Source organism: Zophobas morio, unplaced genomic scaffold (assembly GCF_036711695.1).
Source record: "Zophobas morio isolate AGI-343-1 ecotype UQ-CSIRO unplaced genomic scaffold, CSIRO_AGI_Zmor_V1 ptg000155l, whole genome shotgun sequence".
NCBI classification, from domain to species: Eukaryota; Metazoa; Arthropoda; class Insecta; order Coleoptera; family Tenebrionidae; genus Zophobas; species Zophobas morio.
Window position 1 is genome coordinate 269,898 of NW_026972259.1, and position 10,587 is coordinate 280,484.

Below are 10,587 nucleotides of genomic sequence, written 5' to 3' on the forward strand. Positions count from 1 at the left end.
TTAGGCTTTGAAGAGCATAACAACTCTGGTATAAAGCAGTTTGTTGAAAATCGCCCTCGAGAGAGGTTAAAAGGTTCAAGGAGCAGGAAGAACTCAAAAACTGGCAGAACACTACAGAGTAAAGATTTTTACTCAGAGGTAGAGTTTTGTCGCTTTAAGATGGAACTTAACGAAACTCCGGGGTTCTCTTTAGCAAAAAGTTTTATGGTAAACTATAATAATCATATACATTCACCTAACATTGATAAGGCAGGAGCAATTGCTGGATTTGTTGTTGACGCTTCCTTGTATCCTTTAGACACTTTAAAAACTCGTTTGCAATCTTCTCAAGGATTCATAAATTCGGGTGGCTTTAGGTTTAGTTTCAGTTTATAAGTTTCTAACTAAAGTATATATCTTATATTTATTAGACAAATTTATAAAGGGGTATCAATAAATATCATGGGCTCCGCTCCGAGCGCTGCCCTATTTTTTTTAACTTATGAGATTTGTAAGAATTTATTAGCGCATGAAAAAAAAGAAAGCGGGTGTTTAAGCTCTCGGTAGTTATATTAGTATATTGAGTGAGTACCAGATTTTTTTATGTAATGTTTACAGTAAAGAAGCTCTGATACACATGGGAGCCGCCTGCGGGGGTGAAGTTGTAGCAGCCTTTGTTCATGTTCCCACAGAACTTATCAAGCAAAACGCCCAAGTTGTCTTGTTTAAAAGGGAGACTTTAACTTTTCAAGCTCGTTCTAGTGAACAGAATATACCGCTAATAGTGAAAACCATTATAAATCGTAATGGTTTTTTAGGGCTATACCAAGGAACTTTTTTTTTAATTATTGTAGTTTCCTACTTTAATTTTTTTTTTTTTGGTAGGCTTTTGCGCGACTCTTCTCCGCGAAGTGCCTTTTGCCATCACACAATTTCCGCTGTACGAGTATTTTAAAAGCCGTCTTCCTAGTAAATTGGGTAAACCCTTAAGCTCGTTGGAATCCGCTGCTTGTGGTTCTTTGGCTGGTATAAACTTCTCATAATTTCCGTATTTGCGACTTGATTTAATGAGGCTTTAGGAGCAATAGCGGCTGTAGCTACCAATCCGTTAGACGTTATCAAAACTAGAATAATGCTAGGCGAGGTGAGACTCTTAAGCTACATAGCGAGCGTCTTTACTAACTTCAAGGTGTTGCATTAAAAATAAAGGATTTGAAAGGCTGTGAGTATAAGAGCTGGAGTGATACCGTCAAGCGTGTATATCGCAGTGAGGGCGCATCAGTTTTTTTCAACGGATTGCTACCCAGAACAGTTTGGATCTCGCTAGGCGGTTTCATTTTTTTTGGCATCTATGAAAAAATGCTTTGCGTGCTTTAAGCTAGCCATTATTTGAAGTTGTGTCGTTGACTACAATTTTTGAAAAAAATTAGTTTGTAAAACAACGTATTATGCTCATCTGACCGCATAATCTGTTCGCATTTTATTTTTTATACAAATAAAATTATTTTTTTAAAGCTCAGTCGCGCTCATCTTGTATTTCTACCAAATTAGCGCAAATCTCCAAAGCAATTTTCTTTGTACCGGCTGCAACCACTCTTCTAGCGAGTAGATCTACGCTGCCTGCAAGGAAACAATAGTGCGTCTCCTGTATAACGCACTTTAAAGTATTACGAAGGGCAGGCCTTACCACTAGTGACGTCCAACACCACGCCATTCGCCTCTTCGACAATAATGGAGGAAGCAGCGTAATCCCACACGTGGATGCCAAATTCATAATTTCCTGGTGATAAATGAGGCGCTTTTTGTGGGGGAGAGATTAAATAAATCTAACCGTCTGCCCGCCCCTCAGCTATTAAGCACATGTTCAGCGCTGCTGATCCAGTAGAACGGATGCCGTGACAGGGGCAAGTTAGGAAATTGTTAAAGTTTTCTTGAACCTTCTTTAAGCGTTCTGGCTTCCGATTAGACCTAACACTCGTTGGTCAGAGAAGTGATAAGCAAAGTTAACAGACTCACCCCCATTCGGAAATTAGAAGCGATTTCGTTAAGTCGGTACACTGACTGGCCTCTATACGTTGTGAATTAAGGAAAGCTCCACCGCCTAACGTAAGTTTTGGTAGAAGTAGACATAAATATGTAAGCTTTTTTAAAAATTAATGATTTGAAACATAAAGGGCTCAAGTCTGTAAAGTAATAGTTAAGATCTTGTGCGAGTCAATAAAAACCCCATCTGAAAAGTTGAAAGGGCTCCTGCTTAACTCTCAACATGGTATGCGGGAGATATACCGCAGAGCTGTTAAAGTTATATTAACTACTATTTAATCACCACCAAATCCACTCTGGTAAATCAAGTAGGCAGTGTGTAGGAATAATTTTATTATAAAAATAATATATGTAAGCGAAGTCTAGTATTGTAGCAACTTACTGCAAGAAAGCTTGTGTTAAAACAAACTAAAACGTAATAATTTAAAACCTTCTTTCGCATAGTATAGCCGGTTAAGTATGGGATTATAAACAACGCCGAGTTTAACTTTTTGCTTAATAGAAAAGCCAATGCACACGGCTACATAAGGAAATCTGATCTTGTAGAAATTAAATTTTATTAAAAAAATTAGAAAATAAGTTAAACCCATGCACAAAATTAGTAGTGCCATCAATTGGGTCTATTATCCAAGTAGGACGGCTAGTCAGATGTACTTTCGAGTTTAAAACAGTAGATTCTTCTCCAATTATGCTAAGAGAGCGTTAGAGCACCACAAAATTAAAAGATTTATAAATAAACTCATGATCCGGGTATAAATCCTTAATTTTTGTAACAATAAGCTCTTCACAAGCTTTATCGGTTTCAGTAACTAAATCGGTAGAAGATGTTTTTGTTTGAATTTTTTTTTCTTTATTTATAGCACTAACTATCAGCTTTCCGGCTTCCCTACAAAACAAACAAAAGATCAAAAGCAAATGCTAATCATTTTAAACTCACTTAGCGCATTGTACAGCCAGATTAAGTAATTCATCTAAATTTTCTTGACTCATTCCAAATTTTTTTATCGATATGCAGAAAAACAACTTTTATGATTACCAAAGTAGCACAGTTTGTCCGCGCCCACAGACTTAAACTTGCAGATTAAGTTTATAAAGCTGGTGGGTTGCGTTTATCCATTTAGTATGGAGATTACCTAATGGTGGCCCGAGCCGTTTATTTGGAGTTTTGGTTGTCAAATCCCCGTTTAGTTAAAAGTATCATTTATTTTCAAAGTAATTGCGCTTTAAAAAGATTTTTAAAAAATTTTTCTAATTGCTCTAAATTGTTAAGTTCTTCGGCAAAATAATATATTTATTGCCTATATAAGTGGTCCCTTTTAGAATCTCAAACTGTAACACAAATTTATTGACAAGTATAGTCATGTTAGTTTATTTCATACTAATTTTAAATATAGTATTAATGACTTTTCATTTTAAAGTTTTTCTGTTTAAATCTGTTTACACCATCTTTAACAGTTTATCAAAATCAAAGTAATTACCTGTTACGACTTCAGTAAATATCAGCAGCTAAAGAACATTTAGCATTGGGATTGTGTTACGAGGTGAGTAATATATCCTATTTGATAAAAATATTAACTAAATGTAGCAGCAATAATTATTTTAATGATTATACCTCTAGCGTATATTTTTACTACAAAAAGTTTTAGGCTAGTACACTAATTTGTATGAAAGTTAAATTAGATTTAGGTGGAAAATGTGTAAAGGTAAGCAAGTTCCCTGTTAAATGGCAATGTTCTGAATGCAGAAGTATTCTTCTCTTTAACGCTACCTTTTCTTTGATTTCACTCCATTTTAACACTTTACATAAGAATTTTATTAACTTTGCTTTTAGCAGTTTTAGCTCTGAGAAAAATTGCTTCCCAAATGCTTAGTTAACAAAAAAACTTCTACAGGAGATCGCGATACCTTCTCGCCGTCTCCTTCAGTTATAAATTAGACTGAGAAATCAGAAACTTATATAGACTTCGTTGTCTGCGGAGCGTTTATAGCTTGCAGAATAGCTCTACTAATTGTAAAGTTTTTTTTTTGTCAGTCAAGTTGCGGAAAATTCAAAAATTCTTTTTAAACCAGATTAACTTCTTTTTAATGAATTCTTCTAAATAAAAGGGTAGTGGAATAAGTAAATTAAGTTCTAAAATATCTATAACTTTGCTTGCAGTTTGCTTAAACGTTATGACTTTTACAGTTTAGGAAAATTTATAATAAAAATAAGTAAAAAAAAACCAACTTTAACCTTCGACATAAAAATTTTAAACTTTACTGCTGTGTCCTTCTTTAAAAGTCTTTAACTTCAGAAAAACCCTCTAACTCTAACAGTAGATAAAATGGAATGTATTTTTACTTACAATGCTCCCTCTTGTACATATTAAATAGGAAGCGGTCAGTCCATATCAAGTTTGTAGAACATCAGTGAGCCCACCAAAAGGTTTAAAACTTATAATTAGTTGAACTCATATCAGTAGGCGTAACAATTTCAGAAGAGTATAACCAGCAAGCGCTATGTATGCATATTCATTGTCAGTATCTAATTATAACTGAAAAAAAATGACATTGTAATTAAGAAGTATGCGCATACCCTAATTATCTGGTTTGTGTAGAAAAAAAAACACTTTCTTTTTATATAAAAAATTGTTCTAATTAGATTCTCAGATTTTTAAAGTCTCCTTAGGGCGAAAGGTATTAAAAAACTTGCATAAATAGTATGTAATTTTTTAAAGATGGTCTTCGTAAGTTTTATTAACACTATAATTAAAGTTTTATTTGTAAAGTGGTCACTAAAACAACTTAATTTTGTCTTTTAAAATATTCGTATTTGCTCCACTAATAGCATCTACTCTTTCACCTGTTTAAAAAAAAACACTTTGTAAGTTATATATAATTAAAAAGATAAAATTACAACAAGATTTACCCCTTTTAAAAAATAAAAAGGTTGGTAAAACTTGGATGCCTTCGTCTTTGGCAATAGCCTATATAAACTATAGAGATGAATAAAATATCGTTAAAAGTTTAAACAGACCTGAAACTTTTCCACATCAACTATATAAAATTGAAGATCGGTATTTTTGTAAATTTCAGAAAGCTGATCGAATGCTCCTTTTGAGTGTAAAGAGGCTTCATCCCTGTTAACAACACATTAGAATTTTTAGTATTTAACTTAATGAAAAAGGTACCAGCTTGTTTTGTAGCAAATCACAGCCTATCACTATGTTAAAGGAATATTGAGTACTATGATAAACTAAAAAAAACCTTTTCGAGAGCCTTTACGTTATCATACTCTTCTTTTGAAACCAGAACCTTCACCATTTATACTTCCAAATAGTTAAAGTTAAATTAGGTTTTCTTTTGTAACTACAAAAAATTAAAATTATTTGTAATTATATAAATAGCAAACAGATACCAAACCCCAACGGTTTTGCTAAACTACACTGGAGAAGCGTGAAAAGTTTATAGTTTCTAGTTAAGATGTATAGTAAATGGGCTACCTTTTTTAATTTTTTTATTAAAATGCGCAAGTTCAACAGATGGAAGATTTAATAACTTTGATGACAAACAAAATTAGTTGCTAAAAAAAAATATAATATTGAAAAGTTATCTGTAGGACGAGCTTGTCTTTAAGCTGCAATAAATATAGGGAACACTGATATGACTATAAAGCTATCAGACTCAGTAAATGAGTTTCTCATATAGTAAACGAAAAAACAATGCCGGTTCTTATATCGCTTCCTTTCTTTAATATATAATTTTATAATTTGTTTCCAAAAAAACAACCGTAAAGTTATTTTTCTCTCCCTCCATGTGAAACTTCTGTAGTCGAGTAAATCATTTCCTTTTTCTCGTAAATTAAAATATACCCCTTTCTTTTTTGTTACTGTTTAATTTATCACTATCGTCTCACCAATATACCTTAACAACCAACAGTAAAATATAGTTGATTTTGATTTTATTTACTCTTCAATCCGCTGGTTGAAGCTGCTTGATAGAGGCATAATAAACATAACTCCTCCCCCACCCCTTAAATGCTTTAAAATATCTATATCATAGAGTGCTCCGTTAAATCAAGTTTTCAATACAAGTCTATAAGTAAATTAGCTACTTTACCGCTAAGGGAAGTGCTTTAGGTTTAGCTTTGCTTGAATAAAGATTATTATAGACTAAAATGCTCTACTAATGGGAGATGTGATATATACTTAGCTTTGCTTTCGCGAACTGCCTAATTATAAATAGTTAACCATAAAACATTCGTTATAGCTTTACTGTAATTAGAGAAACTCTGATAAGCAGTTGTCTATAGCTTACATAATTTGCTTTATAAATTCTTATAAAAATTTTAAAAACAAGATAACTATAGAATTAGACTAACTCCTTCACTCATTTTGCTTGAGAAATAAAGTTATATGGCTTAAAATCATCAGTAAACGGGCAAAAAAAAATGAAAGTGCGCGAGAGAGCTATGAAGTTTTACGTTCTTAATCCTAGATGTGGCTACTTATCTATTTTTGAATTTACACTCGGAAGCTAAAATATCTAAAGGAATCTATCCTTGTTATAAAGAAGTCAAAGAGTTTCGCGAACTTAGGGAAGAACACAGAAGTATAACTCTCACAAGTAAAGCTTCTTTTGCAAATAAAGTACTAAAACTAGTCTAATTTTTTCTTTGCACTCCACAATCTTAAGAAATTATAAAATTTTAACAAAAAGATATACCCATTGAATTTATATATATCTATATCTTTATTCAAAAAATAACTATAAAAGTTACGAATTATCACTATATTCTTCCATAAAGCGCTTGTGGAAATTTTGCACGAGCTCTAAAAAAAAGTTATAAATATCAATGTGACTATTTATGGTCCAACCTGTAAAGCAGTCAAACTCTTCTTCTTGCGGTAAAAAAGTACATCGAAAATGGAAGGTGCCCTCCTTTTGGCCGAAGCCCGATCCGGGCACAGTTGACTGGAAGACAAAGCCAAGTGGGCTTTCTAACTAACAGTAGCAACTTTGCAAGGCGCTTACCACTCCTGTGTTTTCCAGTAGCTGCAAGCAGTAGAAGGCATCTGGCGTCATACCGCGCCGTTCCGCCTCTGCAATGGCTTTCTTGGAAAGTCGCACTTGAGGGAAAGTGTATAAGGCGCCCTGGGCGGGATTGCACGTGACAGCTTCCAAGGAATTGAAAACCTCCTGAAGGTAAATTTAACAAATGGAAGATCTAAAAATAAAATTATACTAGCACGAACCACAAGTCGGCGCGCCCTTCTTTTCAAGGAGTCCTAATAAGTTTACAGATTATACGTTATGTAAAAATTAAATTATAACATAAAAGGTTTACAATAATGCTTTGTTTTTCCTGGACAAAAAGCTCATACGACTCTTCTCCGGGAGCAGGAGGGTCGACCTGGAAAGCCAAATTGTAGTGGAGGCGCTGTTATGCTGATCCTTCCAAAGAAGTATTACCATCAAGTCGGTGGTAATCTGGCCAGCCACGCTGGAACAAAGGCCTATTGAAGCGAGTTTCAGCAACTGCTTTTCAACTTCGGGATCAATTCCGGAGAGCTCGACATATCCCCCTCGCTTGCCACATTCGCCAAAAAACCCCTTTGAAGTGCCTATAATAACAACAAGCATAAATAGAATTCTTGGGATGCTAATAAATAAACTGAATACTATGAAAAGAAAAAAGTTCCAAATCCCTATGCCTGCCCCCCATACGCTCTTTAACCCGTTTAAACGAGGCAAAGGGTAAAGCTGAGTTGTAAGTGTTCTCCTGGTAAACCTCGTCCGCTAGCAGAACCAAGTTCTCAGCGACACAGAAATCGACGATCTGGTAAGGACCAACAATCCAAAATTTTATAAAGAAAAATGCTCAAGAACGAGATAGGAACCTCCTCCATACGGGCAACGCTTATACAGTTGCCCACGGGATTCCCAGGATTAATAACGACTAGCGCACGGACATTGGTGCCGCCTTGACGAGCCTGCTGGATTGATCTTCTTAACTCGTTAATCTACGTAAAGAGAAGAGACAATAGAGCAATTAGCCAACAGCCATTCAACACTTACCGAGATTGACCAATCATCGTCCTCGTCAAGATAGTAAGGGCAGGAGACGCCATTCAAAAGAGTTAATGTTGCAGAATAAAGCGGGTACTGCGGAGTGGGAATCATGATCTGAGAATATAGAAGAAAAGAAAAGAAATAATACTGGCCTAAAAACAACAAGCAGAATTTTATAAAAAAGATCAATTATTCAAAATAAAATTAGAAGTTACAAGTAATAATAAAAATGTATTAATTGGTTTAAAATATATTGCGCCTTTTAACATGCACAATAAATGAGCAGAATAAAAGATCTATACTCCGACATCAAGGCCAGAAATTAAAAGTTGAAGCACAAACGTAACGGCTTGACTAGCACCATTGGTTAAAAAAATCTTGTTAGGATCTGAAGGGAACCCATCTCGTCCTCGTTCATAACAGAATTAGTTTAACTGTAGAAGGGAAAAAAAAAAAAGAGAAATACTTTCGATAAACTGGGCAACATGCCCTCTAATAAACGTCATTCCCTGCGAGATGGTATAGGAACCGGAACTTACCATACCATTTTCAAAGTAACTTTGGGCTCTTTTAATTGCATCTTTAGGAAACAGCTTATTGAAGATGAAATATGTTATTTTAAAAAAAGAACATAAAATAAATTACCTTCAAAGTCTGAGCCATATTCTTTTCCTCCATTAAATACGGGCACTCCACTAAGGCTAATACTTGCCTTACAAAAGTTAAAGGCTTCTGTCGAAGTTCCTGTGGATTGCCTATGTTACAGCGGACAACTTGTTGAAAAGGGAACCTATGCTGGGGATTCTTTAATTGCTATTAAATAAGATTACAATACGAGAAAAAAAAAAGTTTTTGTCTTTTCTATAAAACCAAAAATAGTTCTTCGGCTCGTGCAGGTATGCTACCTCGAACAGCGTACTCAGCTTCTTTCAAAGGCTTACTAATACAATCAAGATTCAGCACTTTTTCTGGTAGCATTGTTATTAGCAGGGTATTAATTAACTAACACCAACAAAGAAGTTAAAAATAGGTTTTTAAGATAAAGGTAACTGATTTGAGTAGAGAAATTAAGAGCACGTAAAGTTTTGGAAGGTTCAGAAACTTCTATTTTCCCCTTTAGGGCTAAGTTACGTAACATCATTGCATAAGTTATTTCGTTTTTATAGAGTGTGGGTCAAGCATTGCTATATGGGACCGTGCTCAAGGAAACAGTAAAGGCTGAGGGCCAAAATAAAGGGCACCTTGAAAGTATTGGTGCAAACTGTAAATAAAGCAGGGGATCTAATAGCTCGATGGAACGTATTTGCTATCGCGCGGTATTATCTTTTTGCAATTTTTATAGATTACTCTCTCCATCGATAACCATGTTGACAAAGTAGAATATGTTAAAAATAAAATGCAAGCACTTGTAATTAAATCAACTTAAATATATATACTTGATCACTTTTTTTTTTTTTTAAATTTACAACAGCAGGTTCAGTACTACAGCTTTTCATGTTAAAATTAAAAAAGAAAACTGGGCATCTTTATTTAAATTATAGACCACGAAAAAACATACCCAAGCCATAGATGACTACCTTGACTTTAAGAACATTTTCTTTTGTGGGTTTCTTATATAAAAGTAAAAGAGCAGATTTTTTCGTGAACACGAAATTGTTATAAAAAAATCCGCAAAATAATAAGCTTTGAATATAAAATAAGTCGATAAGAGTTTGTTTTGCAAATCTTTTTACTTTAAAACTGCAAAGCTACCTCTAAGTGTCTCTATCATGAAGTTTTTAAAGTATACACTGACAGCTGTATTGAAATGCTAATAACTGCTATACTATGTAACAAAAATCGACTAGAAATTCGAATAGGTCCAGTTAAACCCCTTGTAGCTCCCATCATTCAGGGTAAAATAAGAGACCAAATTGTTAATTAAAATTAATTTAAAGAAACGGTCTTACTTTGAGTTTTGTTTGCTTAGAATTAAAAGTATTCCTTCAATTTCTTTTCCTCCTATTTTAAAAAAGAATATATTAATACCTCTTTAAAAAAAATTATCCTTACACTGTAAATGTGATAATAAAAAATAGAGGTGGTACCACCTGACTTTAACTGTCATATAATTTTCTTTTTCTAATATTTAATTAAACTTGTATAAAAAAAAATTTTGCGACAGGACAACTGAAAAAAAAGCTGAGAAATGTAGATCCTCAAAAACTTTAACAATTGCGTTTTCGTATTGCATTTTTTTTAATAGAATACACCCACCAGTAAATATGGCACATATTATCCGTTAGAATAAATTTTTACATAAAATTACTAACTAAATATGCTTTAAATTAAATAAATAAGAAAAGATTTAATTATTATATACAAAATGTAGCACATTTCTAAAAATAAAATTGAGAGCAATATAGATCACCAACTTTCGTGATTCATATTTAAAATGTTTGCTTGAGAAATATAAAAAAGATTAATTTTAAAGATTTATAGTAGTATTAGACGACGATGATACCTACTTGTTGT

The 10,587-nt window shown here is 33.6% G+C and overlaps 3 protein-coding genes across 3 annotated transcripts; 1 reads left to right on the plus strand and 2 right to left on the minus strand.

Annotated features, from left to right (window-relative positions):
- The first annotated feature begins 15 nt into the window (after positions 1-15).
- LOC135145473 (mitochondrial S-adenosylmethionine carrier protein-like) lies at positions 16-1,356 on the plus strand. The gene is made up of 6 exons (XM_064077579.1): positions 16-356; positions 411-542; positions 598-803; positions 865-1,005; positions 1,059-1,123; positions 1,189-1,356. Exons 1-6 carry the CDS (start codon positions 160-162, stop codon positions 1,354-1,356), a joined length of 909 nt encoding a protein of 302 aa, XP_063933649.1. The 5' UTR covers positions 16-159.
- A 54-nt stretch (positions 1,357-1,410) lies between these two features.
- On the minus strand, positions 1,411-3,111 carry LOC135145488 (inositol monophosphatase 1-like). The gene is made up of 8 exons (XM_064077598.1): positions 2,960-3,111; positions 2,762-2,908; positions 2,609-2,713; positions 2,453-2,556; positions 1,996-2,080; positions 1,811-1,947; positions 1,667-1,759; positions 1,411-1,599 (listed from the first exon to the last, which is right to left on the minus strand). Exons 1-8 carry the CDS (start codon positions 3,010-3,012, stop codon positions 1,496-1,498), a joined length of 828 nt encoding a protein of 275 aa, XP_063933668.1. The 5' UTR covers positions 3,013-3,111; the 3' UTR covers positions 1,411-1,495.
- Positions 3,112-6,777: 3,666 nt separating this feature from the next.
- Positions 6,778-9,270, minus strand: LOC135145474 (probable alanine aminotransferase, mitochondrial). The gene is made up of 14 exons (XM_064077580.1): positions 9,124-9,270; positions 8,944-9,041; positions 8,719-8,886; positions 8,540-8,666; positions 8,376-8,482; positions 8,080-8,187; positions 7,902-8,024; positions 7,684-7,840; positions 7,474-7,625; positions 7,349-7,414; positions 7,257-7,289; positions 7,036-7,200; positions 6,879-6,975; positions 6,778-6,833 (listed from the first exon to the last, which is right to left on the minus strand). The coding sequence occupies exons 1-14, from the start codon at positions 9,212-9,214 to the stop codon at positions 6,778-6,780; spliced, it is 1,548 nt and encodes a 515-aa protein (XP_063933650.1). The 5' UTR covers positions 9,215-9,270.
- Positions 9,271-10,587: the final 1,317 nt, after the last annotated feature.

Bases quoted from the DNA above. Each gene is read 5' to 3' on its own strand.
- LOC135145473 (XM_064077579.1), top strand. From the start codon at position 160: ATGGAACTTAACGAAACTCCGGGGTTCTCTTTAGCAAAAAGTTTTATG. The intron at 1,006-1,058 runs GTATAAACTTCT...ATGAGGCTTTAG, and splicing joins TGCTTGTGGTTCTTTGGCTG to GAGCAATAGCGGCTGTAGCT. The intron at 1,124-1,188 runs GTGAGACTCTTA...TTAAAAATAAAG, and splicing joins CTAGAATAATGCTAGGCGAG to GATTTGAAAGGCTGTGAGTA.
- LOC135145488 (XM_064077598.1), bottom strand. From the start codon at position 3,012: ATGAGTCAAGAAAATTTAGATGAATTACTTAATCTGGCTGTACAATGC. The intron at 2,909-2,959 runs GTGAGTTTAAAA...TTTGTTTTGTAG, and splicing joins CTGGCTGTACAATGCGCTAA to GGAAGCCGGAAAGCTGATAG. The intron at 2,714-2,761 runs GTTTATTTATAA...ACGCTCTCTTAG, and splicing joins GATTTATACCCGGATCATGA to CATAATTGGAGAAGAATCTA.
- LOC135145474 (XM_064077580.1), bottom strand. From the start codon at position 9,214: ATGATGTTACGTAACTTAGCCCTAAAGGGGAAAATAGAAGTTTCTGAA. The intron at 7,841-7,901 runs GTTCCTATCTCG...GGTCCTTACCAG, and splicing joins GCGTTGCCCGTATGGAGGAG to ATCGTCGATTTCTGTGTCGC. The intron at 7,415-7,473 runs GTAATACTTCTT...TTGGCTTTCCAG, and splicing joins AGATTACCACCGACTTGATG to GTCGACCCTCCTGCTCCCGG.